Here is a 21,308-nt window from a genome sequence, read left to right as displayed (position 1 = left end):
TGGAAAAAGTGACAATTTCCACCGAGACCACCTTCTCTCCCGTCTATTTTCTTGGTTCGGCTTGAACTATAATTCGTTTCTCTAAATGGTATGGGTCAGCGTTGCGGCACTACTTTTTCAGGCGCCGGTGCTGTCAGTACGCTGGATAGTACGTACATGGCCGGACCAATTCAAATCCGGTTTAGCCTTCACACGTGTTAAAAGTCAGAGAAGCTGTCTTAAGATCAATCTTTAACGTATATGAATGGATAAAGTTAATTTCATGTTCTGTATGCCATGGCAAATGTTATTTCCATTCGAAGCAATAACCTGGAACAGGATTCTGGTGTGGGGCAGCATAGCGTCTCTGGTCTAGGTGTAGACTCCGGTGGATACGTGGCCCATCGCGTGCATTCCAAATAAGCATACAATAGTATATACTCAATGTACTGATGACTTTGCTCCACTTCTGAGCAGATGGATTTGCATCACCTGCACACCCAGATAGTGGTAACAGATGTTGGGCGCCCCCGCCTATTGTGTACATCATGTGAGAGGGTGTGTAGGTGAGGCAGTGGGATAAATGGATATATTTATCTTAAAGCGAACTTATTTAATCTTATTTTGTGAATGAATTTTCTTGTTCGTCATATACGAGCGTCGTCCTGTCTCTGAGACAGGCGCAGATGTTCGTTTTTATTTATTTTTATACATTTGGAAGATTTCACTGCACGTCTTTCTAACACTTAAACGGTGTTCCACGTTTTGGAAACGTGGGTTATTTCACAGGAAACTATTGCACATCTCTCCGTTTTTAAAAATAGTGAAATGAAACTATTTAGCGTTTGCCAAAGCGAAATCTTCAAGTCGGATTTTCATGAGTTAACCAAGATAATATTTAACTCTTGAACCTGAGGTCTTTCAAAGCCGATTAAGTGTCAAGTCCAAAACTAATTAAAGTGGCCAATGCTTTGTTGGGTCTAAAAGCACATCGGTTTAAAAGAAGGTTAGTACATTCATACACACGCTCTGTGGAACTTTTCAATATACAAGCTTGGATGATTGGTGAGGCTTACTTCCTCACTGCTGAAGAGATCATACACAGCTGAATAGAACAACTTAGTTTCCAGAGTAAGAAGATTAATACCATTCCGTTAGGAAGAGATTAAGCTTATTATTCGAGTAGCTTCTACGCATTGCCCGAACTGTACAGATCTGTTGTAGCAAACATCTGCCAGAAGCTTTTATTCAGCTGAGGGGGTAAAGGTCACGCCTGGGCCTGAGCTGGGTGGTCTTGATCAAGCAGCAGGCCATTTAAGGCCGGGATGCATAATTCCGTTGGCCGAAGCCCCTCGCTCCTCCTGCCCCGACGACTCGTTCTATCCAGACCATAACGTAGTCAAACTACACAACCTAACTAGCATAACCTAATTCCTCGTTAGCCTAACCTGACTTCGCTTAACCCACCAGCGATGTAAAAATCGTAACTGCTTTTCGTAACAGGAGGTTGAGATGAATGAAGGAAATCTACATAGTGTACAGTGATATTCATGCGGTAGTGGGTGCGCGCTTGCTGTCTGTACACAGTACAGTATATGGCTCTCACTGCAGGCATGATGCCAAAACACCACCACGCCCTCCCCAGTGCTGCACTACTACCCAGTTTGCTGATGCAACAGTTTTGTGACTAAAAGTAACCTTAGAAATATGTAGATTACCATGTTACAAAACAAAGTATTGTCCAATAGATTTTAGATAAGAAATTCAGAGTTGATTTCCCAGCAGAAATAGTCTGGAAGCCTATTTCCGTCTATGGTTTGGCCATCCCCACCAGTCTTGGCTAAGTATAGTAAGGAGGACACGACTTGCAAGTTAGTAATAACTACAAAGTCACGTCGCTGTTATTCTAGGGTACATCGTATGTAGTTGTTCTCGACCATGTATACGCACATATATATGTGTATAAATATATACATACATACATTATATATATATATATATATATATATATATATATATATATACATACACACACATATTCCATAGTGCTCCTGAGCATGCCCCGTCAGTCCGAATACACAAGGCAATGAAGTCGACTTCGACATTCTACCTCTATCTCTCTCATCCTAGATCTTTGAACACATAGGGTTAGGGTGCTGGCCTCCATTCCAGTTAAGGATTTCATTTTACACTGAATAGTATACAAGCCATTAAACATATTAGGAAAATATTGACCAGCTTTAACTATTCTAGCATTTTCACCCTGTGCCAAATTCTAATGTGGATGCCATCATTTTAGTTACTCAGCAACCATGACTTGGCTGGCCTTCTGTGAGCTTTAATCTAGTATCACAAGTTGCTGCACTGCCACGGCCTATCATCCCCAGAGCCGCCTGCTCCATAACAAGTCGATCGACATTGCGGACTGGGAGCATGTCTGGTTCTGTCTGTCTGCATGACGGATCCAAAGCATGCACGTACACATGCACCGCTTTGCAGATCGTCCCAGCACACGTGTAGATAGGTTTCGTCTGTAAGGTAAATACGTCTGCGTTGTAGTGGTGACGGTGGCTGGGGTGGCGGAGGTGGTGGATACAGTGGTGGTGGTGATGTTAGCTATGGGGTGGGTCGGTGTTCGGTGGAGTGTGGCAGTTTGTACTGGGCATCACTCGTGAACAGCTGTAAGAGTTTGCTGCGAGTGTAACGTATCGTGCCGCGTCATCTACTACAACGCTTGCTGTTCTTCATTGGTGTCATCTGGTTCTGTAATAAAACACAGTTGTCTCTAACAATCACACGTGTTGTGGCTGACCGTGATTAAAAAGAAAATCAGGCCAGAGCATCAACATCTTAGAAAATATCTGAAAAGAAGTGCTGCCCTCTCGCGGAAAAGCGTGGAGTTATCGATCTAGTCAGAGGCAGCGATGGCTTCTACTGCAAAGGATGCAAGTCCAACGAAGAAGAAAAAAGGTGTGATTTCTGTGAATTCGACAATGCATTGTGAGGATTACAGTGTTTTGATTAATAGCTAATGGTCCGTCTTATATGGTAATGGTAATGTCACAAGTGAAGACTATCACTGTTGTTAGTGGAGGCCATTGGAGTAGGAGTGGGTCATGGGTGTTCTGATGATGTTGAGGGGAGGAGGAAGCAGAGAGATGGCTACACGGAACTTTAACTTCCTCTGCCAATTCCATGGGTTCGTACACAACATGGAATTGTTAAGTCAGCAACAACAATAACACCTACTTTACGTGGATGAGGAGCTGCACTTCCAACCCGCTGTTGTCTTTGTCATTCAGAAGCTTATAAGTAAACTTACCAATACTGAACTTCCGTCATTATTATGAGGAGACCAGGATTTACTGCAGTGTATTTGTTTACTACTTGTGTCCATCTGCATGTGAATAATGTATTAGTGTGAGAGTGGGATAATGTACGTGTTTGAGGGGTGTGTGAATTTCTAGTACTGCATAAATATGTTTTTCAAAACATTTCGCCGACGAAAAGTCATTTTGCATTATGTACTTCCGGTCCCTGTTGATTTTGATGTACCTGGTGTTGGACTGTCGTGTAGTTCAAAGAAAAGCTCGCGTAATATGTGTGTACAAAATATATATATTGGTCATACAGATGATATCGTGGTTTAGTGGCCTCGCCTGTTTCGGCGTGAACGTGTCTTGTCATCGTGATCAGCCCGTATGTCATGCACTGGGTTGACATGTATAAAGATGAAAATAATAGAAAAAATCACTGATTTTGAGGTGTGCGTCAAATGCATAAGGATACTAGTACCATTATTGCAGTTTATCAATACGTTTCATGAAAACGTAAGGAATTGTTTGGCCGGGCACGTTTATCCTTAGTTGAAATAGCTTTTTGGAAACCAAAATCTATATAAAAACATCATACTTAAACGGGCTGAAATAAGGTATAGCCCACAGATCAGTACTCTATTTACGAATAAATTCAGTTGACAACCTGAATATATTTGACACCACTTGCGTACGGGTTAGGATGGGTGGAATGATAGGGCTCGAATTACGTTTCCTCGCTAGAGCTGGGCTTCAATCGATCGTTGTAGTATCGGAATACTACAGCCGCGAACACGAGTAAAATTAAGAAACGGCTTTGATATAGAACAATAACTTCAGCTGTAGAGGACACAGGCGGTTCTGAGGGCGGGCCATCCCACCAACAGGTCATGATTAGATACGGAAGATCAAACTACATGACACATCGAGCACTTTCGTGTGGACCTTTAAAAACTGAATATGGGAATTGGTGGTCTGTATTTCTGGGTAACTTTAGATACATGGAGGAGTGCTGTATGAGGTTATGCGAGCAGTAGTCTGGCGATTGTGTAGGGTGAGGCCCTCGGGGGGAAGGTGCGTCAAGAGGACCAATGGGATTTCGGGAAAGCGTAGGGGGGGGGGAGGGTTGGACAAGCCCAGAGGGTGTGTTGGGGGGTATAGAGAAGGGAGGCGTGATATAAAAGAAGGGAAAATGAAAATACGCAGTACAAAGTCCACCACGGAAATGGAAAGTCGGTGGGAAAGCGTCACTGGCGAAAGGAAAACCACGAGGAAAATACTAGCATGTGAAAATGCGGTCATTCATTTATTGTATTATGCAACACACCTTTGATGTCGCGCAGCATTTGTTGTCTTTGATAGGGTTTCTATAATTGCCTCGAGGATGTTTTAGTCGTCCCAAAAGGTAGTATCAGTGTAGGTCTGGGTAACAACTATTTACAAAAAAGGGTAAACATGTAAAATGCATGATGGTTTCAGTAATTGATGAAGTTAACGAGTTGGATGCGGAAGGATGGGACAATTAGGAAAACATTAGTATGTATTGTGGATTTTTTTCCTGGTACACCAGACAATTTCACTCAGCAGTGGTAGTACGACCGAACCCTGCCATGCCCGTATATGGTCCGATAATCAGGTTGGGTTGCCACCCCTACTCTATCGCTCTCAAGTAATTCTACTCAGGTAAAACACATTGGCGGCAGTTAGAATAAAAAGTAATTGTCAAAGTTTACATAGGTTTGTTCAGTGACTATGGATTCCTCAAAATTAATGGTACTAACAGGGAAGGTTAGGGACGCGATTTCAAAGGGGAAACGAATTTATGTAAATAACAAAACTCAACAAACGGTTATTTATGAATGTCTGCGTGGAAAATGGGCGTGGAACTACGACAGTAGGGAGGCGGGGAGGCAAGAGCCAAATACAAAGCGAGTCGAGGGAAGGCAGAGCATACTAATAAAGGGGAGGGGGATGGTAGGTTAAAACGTGTGAAGCTTAAATAAAAGTGGGGTCGTTCAAACTCGCGTTTTAAAGGTCTTCCCTTACTTGAGTGAAGTTTCATGGCGGCGGCCAGACTAAACACGAGTTGAATTATTTACTAAACTGTTAAAGAAATCTAGGTGTTTGACGAGTCGAAGATGCATTGTCATAATGGTGGGGCTTATCCCTTTCTTTCCTACATATTCAAAGGAAAATATTTGTCAGTTTTGATGTTATCAGTTTCTGTTTGGATCACTTGACTCCCTTTTTGGCTCCCGATATACGTGTGTGCACGCACACGCGCGCACACACACGCGCGCGTGCACACACACACACACAAAGACATACACACATGAAAGGCATAGAAATTATTGGTAGAGAGGATCTAATAAAATGGGATAGTAGAAATACAAGAGGACACGGAAAGAAAATCAAGAAAGACAGTTGTAGAAAAGATCTGAAAAAGAACAGCTTCCCCCACAGAGTAATAGACATTTGGAACAAGTTAGATGAGAAAGTGGAGTGTGCAAAAACAATACACGAATTTAAAAAGTCTAAATAAAATGATATATGAAGACGGGACACACGAGCATAGCTCCCCTTCCCGTAAAACACACACACACACAGACCGAACCATAGGGAATGTCGTGATTTTACACACCGTGTCTTCTTGCTGAAGAGGGACAGTAACGATCATGTTAGCGAAGCTTCCACGCCTTGATCAGGGCGCGATCTTGGGACTGCACCGTCGCAGGCCCGTGACTCTAATCACTCCACACACACGCAGACACGTACATACCAACGGACGAAAGTAGTCCAAGACTCTTGAGGAATTCCACTTAACATTATAGCCAGCTTTGCCATTCAGAACAAGAGGCTGTTTGGTCATCAAACGCATTGGATACGTCTTGGAGAAATCCTTTCTGGGATTCTTTTCTTTGGTGTGGAAAACCTCTGTTTGCACCCCTAAGCCCTAAAGGTACTTTCTTTACTCATATTTACACTTGGTAAACTATAACATTCGCTTACCTCATTCTATTGTGATTGCGTAACGAATATTTAATCCAGGTTAATTTCTATGCATGGGGTTTTTCCTTGGCTGAATGAAATTGCATGTTTGCAGCCATAGCAATGGTGTAAGTTGTGGGTAACATTCAAAGGGCCAGCATTCATATGTCATGTGGTGTGCGTTTAGCACCCGTGACTTAGCCAAGTAGGCTTTCTTATGGAGCAGTATACAAAGTGTTTTCCAAGTCCATCAACACCAGATCTCCGTTTACTGTCATCGCCTGACGTCTGTCTTCTGTCACAAAATATGCAGTGCAACGTACTTAGGGATCTGACTGTCGCTAGGCGATTTTATTCAGCTGAGGGGACTTTCGAATAAACCCACATGGATGGTAACATGCTTTGTGGGTTTAATGATGGCTACGGCAACGCTAGACTTGGTTCACCTGAAGAGAAGACCGATACTATCTCGGGTGAACCTTTTCGTACGATAACCTATTTTTAGGTATTTATTTTGGCTTACAGCCAGACGGTTTTGTGAGCTGACTAGACACGGCTGTTGTAACCGGCTTGAAACTGTCTCCATTAAAATGGTGACACACTATGGGTTTCTGTGGTTGATGCCAGACGATTTTCTTTTTCAGGAGGCATGACAAGTTTAGTTGAATTCTGTTTATAAGAATGATGATGTAACGAGGAATTTTTGTCTTGCTATCGCCGAACGATTGTGTTTACCTGATGGTCTGTCACAGCGGCCTAGGGCATATTCTTTTATTGAGCTGGGTGACGGTTAGGAATTAAGGTAATCTTGATCAGTCACGTGTTGTTTGAATTTGTTTGACAGGAGATTTGCAAGAGCAAGCAACGGTCATTGGGCAATGTTGTCAAGTGTACATAGTTGGAAGGAAGAAACAGTTGATAGTATTCAGTTTGTGAAAAAACGGTTGGAAATTGAATCTGCAAATTGACAAGGGAATAATTATTTTGCGTTTGGTCCGGAACGAGTGGCTGCACTTTTGGGTGAGGTAAGGATGTTGACAGGCTTTGGAGATGGACGATAGGGAGGGGTGAATATATTTGACGTCTGTCCTGCTGTGTCGTCGCATGCAAACAGATCAGCTGTTTCAAGGCTGCCTCTGTCAAAACGGTAATTTATTCAAATTATTTTTATGTTGGCTAATGCTAGGTTTCGCATAGACTTTTGTGCATACGGTAAATTTGTTGGACAATAACTACCAAGATTTTTGTGGTCTCATTTTCTTGCTTCCCGGTTCCCATCAGTCCATGCTATTAGGGTAAAGGTGACGGCTTCGGCCGCAGTTGCGCGCCTACTGGCCTACGCTTCTCGCCACCACTTTTTTCTTGCGAAGTGAAATTGCTCTAGCATTGCATCACGATTCAGATTTTTTTCATACATACTAAAGTAGGCCATTTCCCAGTATTACATGTAAACTATCTTTTGAAATAATGATAATTATAATAATCACAATTGCTAAATTTCTATTTGAAAGCCAGCCAAGCAAACAGGAACGACTTAGAAATTAAAATTCTACACTAGATAGTATCCAAATAAGGAATCGACCAATCGTGGAAAATGGAAAACGATAAACTTTTGTTTAGCTTTTGTAGATTATGAAAAGGCCGTTGGCTCGGGAAAACAGATGGTAGTTCTAAAAGCATTACGGTAATGGAACAAACAAACCCGTTTTGAGGCATCTGTAAAAACAGTTGCACGGAAAGCACAACTTTTCGACTGAATGTGCAAAACAAATGAAGGTCGAGAAAAAAAATCACCAAAGTTAAACCACATAAGGCTCAAATGGGTCGTCAGAGGTGGAAATTTAGGTGTGGAAATCAATGAGGAATATTTTAGTAATTTTGAGACTTGCAGATAGCTTTGTTTATATTCAAGAAGTATCGGATGTTGTGCTAAAAAAGGCTCACTGATTTTAACGGAATTGCAATGTAGGTCGGAAGAGTACGAGTAAAAGTGCGTTCTGTTCTAAAGTTCAAAGTAATAATGATTAAAGGGAGGAGCTTAGACCAAGAGGTGTTTAGATCCGGCCAAGGTCATCATCTTTGCCTTATGCACTCAGACATTCAGGACAAGTGGAAGAAAATTCAAAATAGGCCAGAGGCAAGTACGTTAGGCGAAGAACTTCAACTTGAGTATAGATGTTAAAACCAGATGCTAAAACTAAAAAAATATAAAGAATAATATATTGGAAAATGTATGTTACGTGTACAAACATCGTGATGAAAGCTACCCTGGCTGACCGTGTGTAGAATTGATGTAAGCGATGAAGCTAAGGCGTGCGCATAGACCAAATGGGGGAAAGAGTGCTGGGAATAACACTGAGAGACGAGAGGAGGAAGAAGGCAACCTGGGTGAGAGAACAGACTAAAGAAAAATATAGAAACGATGCAGGCGCAGACCCTCATGAAGTGGGCGGGGCAAATAACCAGAAAAGAGAATAACAGATGGAGCAGAGTCATAGACTGGACGCCGCCAACGGAGGGAAACTCAAACGGGTGAAGTAACGGGGCAGAGAAAATTGCAGGAGTGACGTGGTTTCAGGCACAGTTATGCAAGCCATGAAAAAAGGAAGAGACATGTTCGGCAGTGGACATCAGATGGGTGGCTTTAACTCCAGACCAATTTATTTAGTAGAAACTGCAGCGAAAGAGTCCAGGTTCGATCATTAAGGCAATGTGTTTTGTATTCTATTTAGCTGAGAAGACATCTCTAGTGAGTAGGCTAATAACAGTTTCGAAATTTACTATTGAGGGGTTGTTCTATAAATTAGCAATGTACTTCAAATATTTTATTATTTGTAACTCGAGACGATATTATTTAGCTGGAGGGGTCACTGTAGTAGTGATAATGAAATTTTTTATTACGAACGTATTGTAAGGCAGTTGTTCTGTCTAATACCAGACGATTTTTCTGTCTAATGCCAGACGGGGCGTCATATTAGTTACAGGATTAGTGATAACATATTTGATAAAAATTGAAAAGTGAACATTCTCATACAGTAAATTATTGTACACATCTATGGTGTTCCCCTTGGAATCGTTGGATAATACGCCGGACAACTTTGTTTACCAGAGGAAACGTCATCATAGCAAAAGTATGATCGACATCAGGCGATTTTATTAAGCTTACACGTGTCGCTGGTCGGGATTAACTATCTTATTTGTGTAGATAACCTACTGATTTTATTCTCAATTTCGCCAGGTAAGATTAATTATTCAACCAAAGGAATTTTAATACGGGAAAGGGGTGAGAGAGATTAGATAACATTTCCTTATCAATGTTATCCTTCACTACAATATGCACGTTTGATGCAGATAGCACAAGGGCATATAAGTCTTTCAATACTTATAAGCTTTGTACACCCGGTTCCTTTAGAAATGGGCACAGGCATTATAGTACCTTTCAGGTATTTACACATCGCTATAGGTCTTGGATACATAACTACCTTCGTCTACTGCAGTTGCATCGGATCTTCCGTATAGAGTGGAGCAAGACTGTCGGGCAAGACCTAGACTAATTTATTCATCTTCAAGGAATCTTACAAGTAGCAAGGGGAACCCACTCAGGTTTTGATATTGCACTGTCGTGTTCTTAAGGTGCCCATGCTATAAATAACTTGTTACATAATCTGCCTTAATGTCTGTTACAAATTCCGGACTTTGCGCTCTTTCGTCGAGATTACCGCAATTGTTTACATTTGCCCAGAAACACTACGTCAGTGCAATAGTCTTTCGCATGCGCTATTGACAATAACAATATACCGGGTTGTTCGTGATAGTCAATACCTTGGAATTCCCTTCTCAAGACGGCGATAAAAAAAAGTGCTGGTGGTGGTGGGGGGGGGGAACGCCAGGCAACGGGTGTTGGAAGATTGTGCGTGAGAACACGGAAAAAAAGTCGACGTGAACGGGTTAGTGTCCAGGTTGGTAGTACCGAGACGACGCATGAGCGAGTGGGAAGGTTATAGAAAAGACAGCGGGAATGGATAAGGAAGATGGGAACTCGACACGGAAAAATGGTCTTCCCAAAGGAAATTCATATATTTGAGAATGAAAGGATGGTAGTGGGGATGGAATGAAACGGAAGAGGGAAGTGATACAACTTAAAAAACGGTATGATTCATAGGAGGAAAGGAGTGCGAGGTGGGAAGGTCTCGAAAAAACAACCAGCTGTGTGCACCTCACGTTAACGGAAGTGATGTGTGTGAGGCAGCACCAAAGGGGGCTTGGCGGGACGGGTCCGACGACTACGTTTGTACAAACCTGGAGTGGGGGGCGGGGCGGTGTCGGGCTGGAAGAAGCTTAATAAAGCGAAAGGGAGATTTAGGAGTTAATAGATTAAGGTGTGTGTGTGTGATTCACTATGGTCTTGAATCAAGTGTTGGACAGCTATTACCATCCAAGATGAGAGATCACATATGTGTGTGTATGTGTTTACCTACATTTGTGTATGAAGTTGGAGTAATGCTCATTGGGTCCCATCCTTTTTCCTTAACTTGTCAAATCTTGGCTTGGGTTATATTTTCATCTAACTTGTTCCAGCCAACACTTCTATGTGGAAAGCTTTCTTGACATCTTTAAGATAGCTTTTTCATTTTTACTATGACCTGTTGTCAATCTTTCTTCTTGTACTAGCGATACTTTTCTGTTCATTTTCTCTAAATCTGTTTCTAGTTTAAATTTCACTATCATGACACCTTTCTCTTTGTTCTATCAAGGTGGGAAATCCAGTTTCTTTAATCTTTCCTTATATATCATACTGTTTAGTCCAGGGATCATCTTGGCTGCTGTCTTTTGTATTCTCTCAATTTTTCTTATTTCTTTAAGTGTGGTGACCATACCCCAGTGTATGTCTGTTTTCATGATGTCCTCACCCATGTAGTTTAATGCCATTCTTATATTTTTGAACAGGTTGTGGGTCTCTCACATTATTTTCTTTCTGTGGATCAGGTGATAGGTTGTCTTTGATTATGATACCTAGGTCCTCTTCTTCTTTTGCTGTTATTTCATTTCCTATATTATAATTCATCATTAGTCTTTTCTTACATTGGTCTATTTCCAATATATTGAATTTCTTTGTGTTCAAATTTATTTTCCACTTGACTCTACTCATATACTTTGTCCTGGTCCATTTGCAATATTATACATTCCCTCTCACTTACCCTCATGATCTTCATCAGGAAATAGGTTTGCATAACTATTAACTTCTTTTTTCATGTCATTAATTTTTATGAGGAACATTACAGTAACTAAAACTGAGCCCACACTGCTGGTTACTTTTCTCTATTCTGACTTTTCATCTCTCACTACCATTCTCAGGTGTCTGTTCTTTAAGATTTTTTTTTTATCTATTCCAGTATGTGTCTGCTGAGGTTTCCTATATTTTCTAATTTTCATACCAATCTCTTGTGTGGCAATTTGTCAAAAAAAAAAAAAAAAAAAAAAAAAAAAAAAAAAAAAAATAAAAAAAAAAAAAAAAAAAAAAAAAAAAAAAAAAAAAAAAAATCCAAGACCAAATATACAGTCCACCCATCCCCCTCTCTCATGCAACACATCGTTCATTCTCAAGTGAAAATTTAGCAGGTCTGTAGAGGGCCATTTACATGGAGTAATGGTTTATCAAACACTTGTTTGAAGTGATATTTGACCATATGAATGGTGTATTTGGTTGTTAAACATGATTGTCAAATGATTTGAACCAAGTCTGGCCGAGTCTGACTTTTGTGGGCAGCCTGCAAATGACATGATGTCATCAAAACAGTTTGATTGTGAGAATGATGGTCAGACATCAAACTTCAGTACCTATTCACATCTTAAAGTTGAAACAATTACATCTCCTGGTGAAAGTATGTCTATGGAGGAATATGATGGAAAGAGGAATGAGAGGGAGTTCTTATTGGAATTTATCAACACATATAGAGCACATCTAGCATTATACATGGTGAAAATGAAGGAATATGGTCAAAGAATAGCTAGAAATGAGGGTCATCCTTCTCTAATCTTAAATTGACAAGCAAATTGGCATGTGAATTTTGGTCTCTTTTTCAACAACCAATCCTTAGAACAACAGAATTTTCTTTTCTTTTTCCTTAATGCCACTGCTAAACAAATAGCAATTAATACATCTTGATCTAGAGGCATATTTGTTTAACAACTGCATGAGTCACACTGAGGTTGGAGCATTTGTTTTGACCATCTGACACCTCTTCAAATCTCTTGACAAATCAATTAGACAAACTGGGTTTGTCAAACAGTTTGGCAGTGTAAATGGCCCTTAATGACTTTCCTTTTCTGAATCCAAATTGATTGTTTTATCCATCAAACTTTCACTGTTTCTCACACATTTTAACTATTTTACTAGTTAAGGGCACTGGTCTATAATTTAGCGTTACTTCTCTGTTGCCTCATTTATAAATTGGTATCACATTTCTGATTTCCAGTCAGTATTGTGCCCTTTTCCAGTGAACTAGTTATCAAACTACACTTTGTTCACTAATTGTTCTCTGCATTGTTTCAGTATCCAATTCAGTATTTCATGGGGTCCAGAGGCCTTCTTTGTTACCTTTCTAACAATCTGAGCACTACTTACTTTTATATAATTCATAGTGCTTAATTTTATCCATTCTTTTCTCTCTCAATCTCTTCATCCCTGTTGAGTACTGACTGAAAACTATTATTCATTATATGATTGTACTCTTGCATTCTGTTATATAACTTCTTCAGCTTTCAATTTGGATATTCCTAATTTGTGCTTCAACTTACCATTTACAAATCTGTGAAATAGATTGGGTTAGTCTATGCATTTGTTGATTACATCTTTCTCAGTCCTTTTCTTCATCTCTTTGCTATTTTTGTACTCTATATTCATTTCTGGCGTTTTTGTAATAATTTTTTGTCTTTCTTATTTTTATTTTTTTGCAACCTCTCCCAATATTTGTCTTTATTTATTTTTTGGCCAGTGTATAAATTCTGTTAAACCAGTCCTTTTTGTGTACCTCTTTGTCATTTTTGGTATGTGTTTTTCTACTCCTCTGTTGTAAATCTTTTTGAAGATCCACTTCTTCCCTGAATCGGTAGTTTCATAAAACTGTACACTCTGCATCTTTAAAGAGCTTTTTTAGTGTGTTAATGTCTGACTACAAAAAATTATGTCTTCCTTGTCTGTATCTTTCCTTTGATTCTGTCTTACCGGCTTCTCATTTATTTTTTTATTTTGTTAATACTAGGTTTTTTCCGTTGTATCACCTATTTCTATATAATTATCTCTGTTTTCTTTTATTCTTTGTCTATCAACTGTGTGTGTGTACCTAATTGTAGTAAACAGGAAAGGAACAACACTTGTTAGGTCCTGTCTCATACTCCAATTTCTTTTTAATACCTAGCCTCAAATTCGTTTACAGTTTAATCTATATCCTTGATTTCTGATTACCACATTTAGATTTGAATTCATGTATTGTTCAAGCTTGGGCTATATCATGTTAGCAATTCCAAGTATTTGTGTATCTATATGGTAAACTATATTTCTAAACATTCTTTATACATGCGGTCTTTCTTAATTTGTCCCCATGATCTCCTAAAGCACCCTTATCCTTAATGAAGAGGTTTCTTCTGTCAATGCAATCTATCCCCTTTAGTGACCTGAATACTGTAATCATGTCACTTCTTTCTTTTCAATCTTTCAAGGTTGGCTGACCCAGTGGTTTTAATCTTTGTATGGTTTATCTGCCAGGCTAGGGACCAGTTTGGTTCCTGCCTTTTGTATTCTCTTGATCTTCCTGATAATAATCACTCTTTGTGCTCATGTGGTCACCTCTATATCTCACCATTTGTCATAAATCCTTGTAATTTGTTGGCCTAGGTTATTTTTTCTTTTAATGTGTTACACAAATTGATGTATTAATGTGGAAATCTATACTTCCTAACATCTTTTATGTAATCCATCTATAATTGTTTGCTGACCTCTTGTTCTTTCATTCCATACTAACAGATCCTTTGTCCATATATACTGTATACATATATTTTTGGTACTCTAAATATCATTATCATCACTCTTCATTCTTCCAATGTAAGTAAGTCCCAATTTTTCCACCTTCTCTCGTCATATATCTTGTCAGTTAGGTTTGGCATCATTGTGGTTGCCACTTTTTTTATTATATTTTTCTTATATCTTTCTTTTTGTGCTTTGACTACACAACCACTGCATATTCCATTTTGTGGCAGATCAGAGTTTCTCTTATTTTTCTTCATTTTATCTACAAACATATGATGAAATGTCACTCCAATGTTTATTAGCAATGTGCACTCAGTCCTTGACATTTGCAAGGGATAGGTGACAAAAACCCTTGTGAATGTTTAAGAACTGTGAATTATTGCTTCTCTCTCCACAGAAACCTCAAAACATATTTTTGTACCAGTTTGATGTGAACTGGACAAAAAACAGAAATAACTTTACACAACATTTACTGTTTCAGTGAATACAAAATGTAAACACAATGCATATGTACACAAATAACAATACAGGAAAGGTAAATGACAGCAGCAGAGCTATTGGTTGATGTGTAGCAGATGAGAAGTAGTGTTTACATTGCTTACACAACCAACTGTACATACAAAAAATTCTAAGCCTGAATTAGTCTAATCTACACTTATCTAACAGAAAAATGATTTTTTTTACAATGTGCGTGATGTAAATCCTGAAAATGTTCTAATACTGTAGACACATGAATTTACAAAATGTACATACATATACCAAGGAGTTTTTCCCCCTTATAAGGGAGGTAGCCAAGATCAAAAGGCATAAACAAAAACAAAACAAAAAGACAATACTGGTACATATGTGATTGTGGAATTCCCATCTTACCTTAAGAGTCTGTATGATGGTGATATTTTTATACTAAACCCATCACATTATGTCTAATTAGATGTGAAAGCTGTTACAAACACCAGAAAAACATGGTCATTCAGTCATTCAGTGAAAAACAGGCTAAGTTTTCATCACTGCCTGAGTGCATTATGTTTCATCTGTGGGAAAAAAATATTTTTCTACACCTGAATTAGCCTCATCTACCCATGTCTACCTGTGGGGAAAAATCTATACCTGAATTAGCCTGATCTATGCTTGCCTAACATAAAATAACTAAAGTATGAAAAAAAAAATTATGTTTTACATAGTGTAAAACATGAGATTTTTTAAAAGTAGAAACATGAATTTACAAAACATAAACACAATACATATGTGACTGATTGTAGAAATCTCCATTGTACTTTATTAATTTTTTTGAGGGCATGTCCATCACATCATGTCTTAATAGGTGTGAAAATTGCTACAAACACCAGAAAAACATTGTAAAGTGATCCACTGAAAAACAGGCTGGCTAAGTTTTCATCACTGCCAGAGTGCAGAACACTTAGTATAGAGGTGACATGATTACTATGTTCAGGTCATTAAGGGGGATAGATTGGATTTTATAAGAGATCTCCTCATTAAAGAAAGGAGGGCTTCCAGAGGTCATGGAAGTAAATTAAGAAAGACCAGATGTCAAAAGGATGTGAAGAAATACAGTTTTCCATACAGATGTATAGATATGTGGAATAGCTCAGGTGATAGAATCAAAGATATTGATTAATTTGGAACCATATATTAATTTGAGTCTAGGTATGTTAGAAAATTAGAGAATAGGAGACAGAACCCAGTAAGTGTTGCTCCTTGTCTGTATACCACAATTAGGTAAATGCATCTGGCTGCTTTGCAAATCACCAAAACATTAAATTAGTAATATTTGCTATTTAATAATTAGTGAATGTACGAAATAGCTAATACAAATATAACGAATAGCAAAGATTGAGTGTATATGTCTCTCCTCTATTATTCTATCTATATGATTTTCTGGTAATAGATCATCTCTGATCAAATCAATTACCTTAAATATCATGCCCACATCCAGGACACCATCCAGCTCTAGGACAGTACCACCACAGAATAGGCCTGGCTACAGAATCAATCTGCCCTAGATATGTCCATCACACAGTGAACACTGAACACCTCATCGTACACTGTCCTGCACAATCCCCAGGAAAGAACACAATATTTCTTCTTTGAGTGACATATAGGCCTGTCCATTGGGCACTCAGCTGCCTAGGAACCATGAGTTTCCTGTAAGAGACAACTATAGGGAAGGATTAATTGATGATTTATATCCTTTCCTGATCTAAATATCATTATCAGCTCTATTCACTCCTCCAATGTGAGAAATCTAATTTTTTCAGTCTCTTCTTATATGTCTTATCATTAAGGTTTGGGATTCTCTTGCTTGCCGCTCTTTGTATTATCTCTGATTTTCTTGTATCTTTCATTAAGTGTCATGATCATGCCAATGCAGCATACCCCTGTCTGGTAAAAATCAGTTTGTTATTTTTTTTCGCCATGGACTTGTCCATATTGTGAAATGCCACCCTTGTGTTCATCAGCCTCTCCTGTTATTCTCTTTATACGAATTTCCAGTGACAGATCATCTCTGATTAAAATAAATCCTTTTCTTCCTTTGTCTTCATTATTAATTCATCTCCCATTATATATATATATATATATATATATATATATATATATATATATATATACACATACATACACATAAATACACACACACATATATATATGCTGGCACCATTCATAACCTTTATCCAGGTGTTCCTGCAGCAATTTACAGTACTCTTCACCTTTCACTTTCTTTATGATTTTGGTATCACTTGCAAGCAAGCTCGTATAGCTGCCTATTCCATTAATCATGCCATCAATTGATGTGCATTAGAAACTTCACAGGTGCCAGAAAAGAACTCTGCAGTACCCCACATCTTTCACTACTGTTTGCATATGTTTATTATGTAAACAATCTTTTGCCTTTTCCACCATACTTCAATTAAGGTTTACATTTCCATCTTCCATATTCTTCTGCACAGTACCTTGTTGAAAGCCTTTTCCAAATCCAGGTATACACACTCCATCTAATCCTTTCTCACGTAGAGCTTATCAAACTCATGAATAAAAACTAAGGAGGTTGGTTACACAAGGATTTCCTTTTCTATCCTTATTTGTGTGCGTGTGTGTATATCGTAGGTAAGGAAGAAGAACGGGAAAAGGGGTTGCTAAAACAAAGTGACGGTTAGGGTTAGTGATGCGGAAGGGAGGGTACAAATCGTCGTCACAGCTCAGAAGTGAAACGACAGAACGAGGAGATAACTATGTAAAGTATGGTCTCAGGAAAAGGTTTCGAAATGTCCGCATATCGCCAGTTGGCAGCTTCGGAAAGCGTGTCCACTTCCACAGGTTACATATATATTGTGCGCACGTGGCCTATTTTGAATGATTTTCATATTTTGTCATCACAGGAGAGTGGTGTGATAAATGTCGCCTGTAGTAGTTAACAGGCAAAGAGAGATGATTTCAATTTTTAGATGAAAAAAGAACGATACTACAAACGACGTCAATAAGTCAGTCAGCAGGTAGCCATGCACAATGGGTCGTAAAAAGAAACGGTCATTCCGGGAGTGGAAGTTAGAACATATACAGTTAGATGATATTGGCCGAGAGGGCAAACTGTAGTTGGAGATACAAAGAGAATAAAGTACGAAAGCTGAAGACGAATAGACAACAACGGCCAGGGTGGGTTGCCATCGTCGCTGTTGCTGAGCTGATTCAGATAACAGTAGTTGCTCGCCTTCGGCCGTGAAACCGAGGTTAAGGGTACAGTGGCCCGATGTGGTTGGCAATGGTAGGGGGAAGAAGTGTCGGCGCTACGCGACCAGAGTACGGAGAAGGTACAATGTGGCTGTGGGTGTGGCATCGAGGGCTGACCAGAGCCCTAAATAGCCTCCTCGCACCAACAAATGGCGGAGGCGGTGGAAAGGGGAGGCATGGGGGGTAGATTCCGTGTAATTCCTCCTTGGATAAATTATTTAGAAATGTTATAATTTTCTAGTTGGTAGCAAACCTCATGAAAAGATAAACAAACTGCGAAAAACAACCTTGCTTTGGTTATGTTTTGAGATGGATAAACTGGAAAAGAGGCGTCCGAGTTAGCGGCATTTACTTTGAAAATTCGCACTCGCTCACGGTCATCAGCTCCGCAATGGGTTTGACGCCGGACCAGGAAGCACTGTCTGGGAAACGGTATGTCGTGGGGGATTCAATGTCGTCTAGGTGTCAGCGGGTCCCTTTGAGACGATGCGTCGTTTTACTGGTTGGCATAGTGGGGTTGAGATGTAAACAACGACGACCGGTGCGTCGACTTGATCTTATTCTAGAACGTTCACATATCAAATATTTACTTAACCTAACTTACATTATCGTAGCCCGACCAAACTCAACATTCGGTGGAAATCCAGGATTCTAAACCCCGCGACGTGGTACCCAGTGTCCACTGTGGGCATGATGGTACCTGTGACATTTAATCCATCCGATCTGACTATTGTAGTTCGTGAGAGCAAGATGGACACATTTCTTTCACCCTAATGCCATTCTTTCGATTCACTTCAATTATCACCAATCAAATACCATTGTATTGGGGGCTTCAATCCACGTTGGAATCTGACCTAATTTTTTCTCCAAATGGATCCTCACTTTTTTTTTCCCCTCGTGCAACCAAATTAAATCAAAAGGGTAAGCACACATTATTGAATTGGGAAAATTAACATTATTCCGAATGCTTATTGATATAAAATTAGTGCAAAAAGTCTGCCTTTCCTAATACCAGAAAGTGACAGTATTTTAATTTCGCATAATGTTTGCAGTGGCCTTTGGTGATTCACTGGTTTTCGTGCTTCATCGACATCAGTTCGAGGCTTCGAATCGTGCTCGGACGATTAATTCATCCTTGCATTTTGAAAAGTTTATTCAACATGCCAGAACGCTTGGTAGGGATAGTTACGACGAACGTCATTAGAAATCCTGTTGGGGAAAAAACAGCCTTTACACGAGTGCTTGGTACTTGAACTACTGTACAAGTCATCGTAGACACAAGAGCTGCCTAGTGTAGGCCAAGATCTAAGAATATAAGGTCTAACCACTTCCGACCGAATTTCGAGGGAGTTGGCGCAGCGGGCCCGTGAACGTCACCTGGCTGCTCAAAGTGGGGTTAGCGGGTCCTATAGATGTCAGTTGAAGCTGGTCCGTCGTTCAAAAATGACGTTGCCTTCGCTCGCACTGCTCCACGCAATTAGTTATATTCTGACAAATATATAAAATATATATAAAATATTATAGTTCCTGTCTATATATATGAATATATAATATATATGATATATAATATATATATATATATATATATATATATATAATATAAAATATTATAGTTCCTGTCTTCCTTGGCGTTTCACAGTTTTCTTCAGTGTATCACAAAGAGAAAATGGACTCAGCCAAATGACGTCAGAAGCTGCGCAGAAGAATTCCAACGGTCTGACCTGTATATTTAGACCTTGGTGTAGGCCTTATGGTCTCTTGCAGTCTCCTTCATTCTTACGCTCTTATGTTCTTATGACTTGGTCAGTGCATTGTAGTGAATCGCGTGTTAGATTGGTCAAAGCTTGTTGGGTAAAACCAACATAAAATCTGTGGTGACATTGTACTTGTTCCATTCAAATTAAAGTATTGCGCCATTTGCATATTCAGAACACACTGTATGACTCAGCCAAATTTCAGATATATTGGGACTACTTGATCATTTACGGAATGACAAATATGCAAAACAATTGAACGCTCTTTAGGAATTGCTATACTGTTTTAATAGGGATTCAGGCTAACTCGTTTAATATTTTTCACATTTTGCTGTTGAGAGACCTATTTTATATATAATTTTACGTTGTCTTGAATAACAAATCGTTGGGAGTAAATGGTCGCGTTGTTACTGAATTTTTGAATTATAAAATTTAAAACAACTGGCCTGTTTACCATGGGGCAGTAATCAGCTTCATTTTTCCCTCTTAGGATATATATTATCCAAGTTAATTCTGAATATCGAAATTACCTGAAGGAAAACGTGTATGTATATTAAATTCATTTATTAAAATGATAAAACTCGTACGTCCATAACGCACTCGTCAGTGTTGTCGGCACTTACCCTCTGATTCAGCATTGCCGGGTCTTCGTTTTCTTCTTCAGTATTCTGGTATGTGTCATTTTCCTTGTTTGTGTATACTGCTATTATTATCAAGTATTCCCATGTGCCCCATTGGTATTTATGAACATCGTTGTCTGCAGATGTGCACTTTATTACAGAAATCACACCATATTACATCTTGCATTGCAAGCCTCCTCATGTCACTGAGTCTGCACATTTTCCGTTACAGTTGCCACTTCGCATTTAACAGGCCTTGGGCTCTGCTGTTTCATTCACTTTCTCGGTTTTCTTATATTTCTTCACTTTCGGAACAGGGTCCACTACTATATCCAAGGCTTCTCAAAAACTTGTACTTTTTTGTAATCAAATTTTTCTGTTTACTCAGTCCTTCTCTCGAGGACATAGTCCTACGCAGATAGCACTAACTTGTCGTCATCATCATGTTAACAGTAGATTAACTAATTCACAACTGTCATCTTGTTGGTTATTATCCATAATTGACCAGTTATATTATCTAAACCTGTTACGACCACCTCAAGTAATATACAAAAGCACAGAACACCAAAATAAATCTTTCCACAGGGAGTGTTGACAAACGCACCTTAACGTTCCAAAATCTGGTTACGGGGAAAGCTAGATAATGCACATCGACGAACTTTCTCTTAAAAAAAAAACCGTTAGATATTTTTTGACCGCTCAAAGAACGATAAAAGTGGCGCATAATTTTAGTTGTAGCAGCAGTTTGTTAATCTGAAAGTTAATGCAAATATTTATTGACAACGAATTATTGACGACAAATGTCTGGAAAATAAAAATTCGACAAAATCGGGGTATAAGACGAGAATGCTCTCCGCCATATCTCCTGCATTCATTGTTATTT

General features: G+C 39.1%; 1 protein-coding gene across 26 annotated transcripts in view; it reads left to right on the top strand.

Moving 5' to 3' along the window:
- The window catches only part of Unc-115a (actin binding LIM protein Uncoordinated 115a), a 247,252-nt gene that overhangs the window by 123,588 nt on the left and 102,356 nt on the right, over positions 1-21,308 (top strand). Inside the window, exon 1 of one of the 26 annotated variants that reach the window (XM_076193015.1) lies at positions 2,616-2,979. The exons of 24 other annotated variants lie outside the window; for them this stretch is intronic. In XM_076193015.1, coding sequence (XP_076049130.1) covers positions 2,904-2,979 — 76 coding nt within the window. In that variant the 5' untranslated portion in view covers positions 2,616-2,903. Of the gene's footprint in view, positions 1-2,615; positions 2,980-21,308 lie in introns of those variants that run through there. One more of the 26 variants, XM_076193019.1, reaches the window with a different exon arrangement.

Source organism: Oratosquilla oratoria, chromosome 11 (genome assembly GCF_046742065.1).
Source record: "Oratosquilla oratoria isolate Oo_2021 chromosome 11, ASM4674206v1, whole genome shotgun sequence".
Classification (NCBI taxonomy): domain Eukaryota; kingdom Metazoa; phylum Arthropoda; class Malacostraca; order Stomatopoda; family Squillidae; genus Oratosquilla; species Oratosquilla oratoria.
This window is presented reverse-complemented; position numbering and strand designations above follow the sequence as displayed.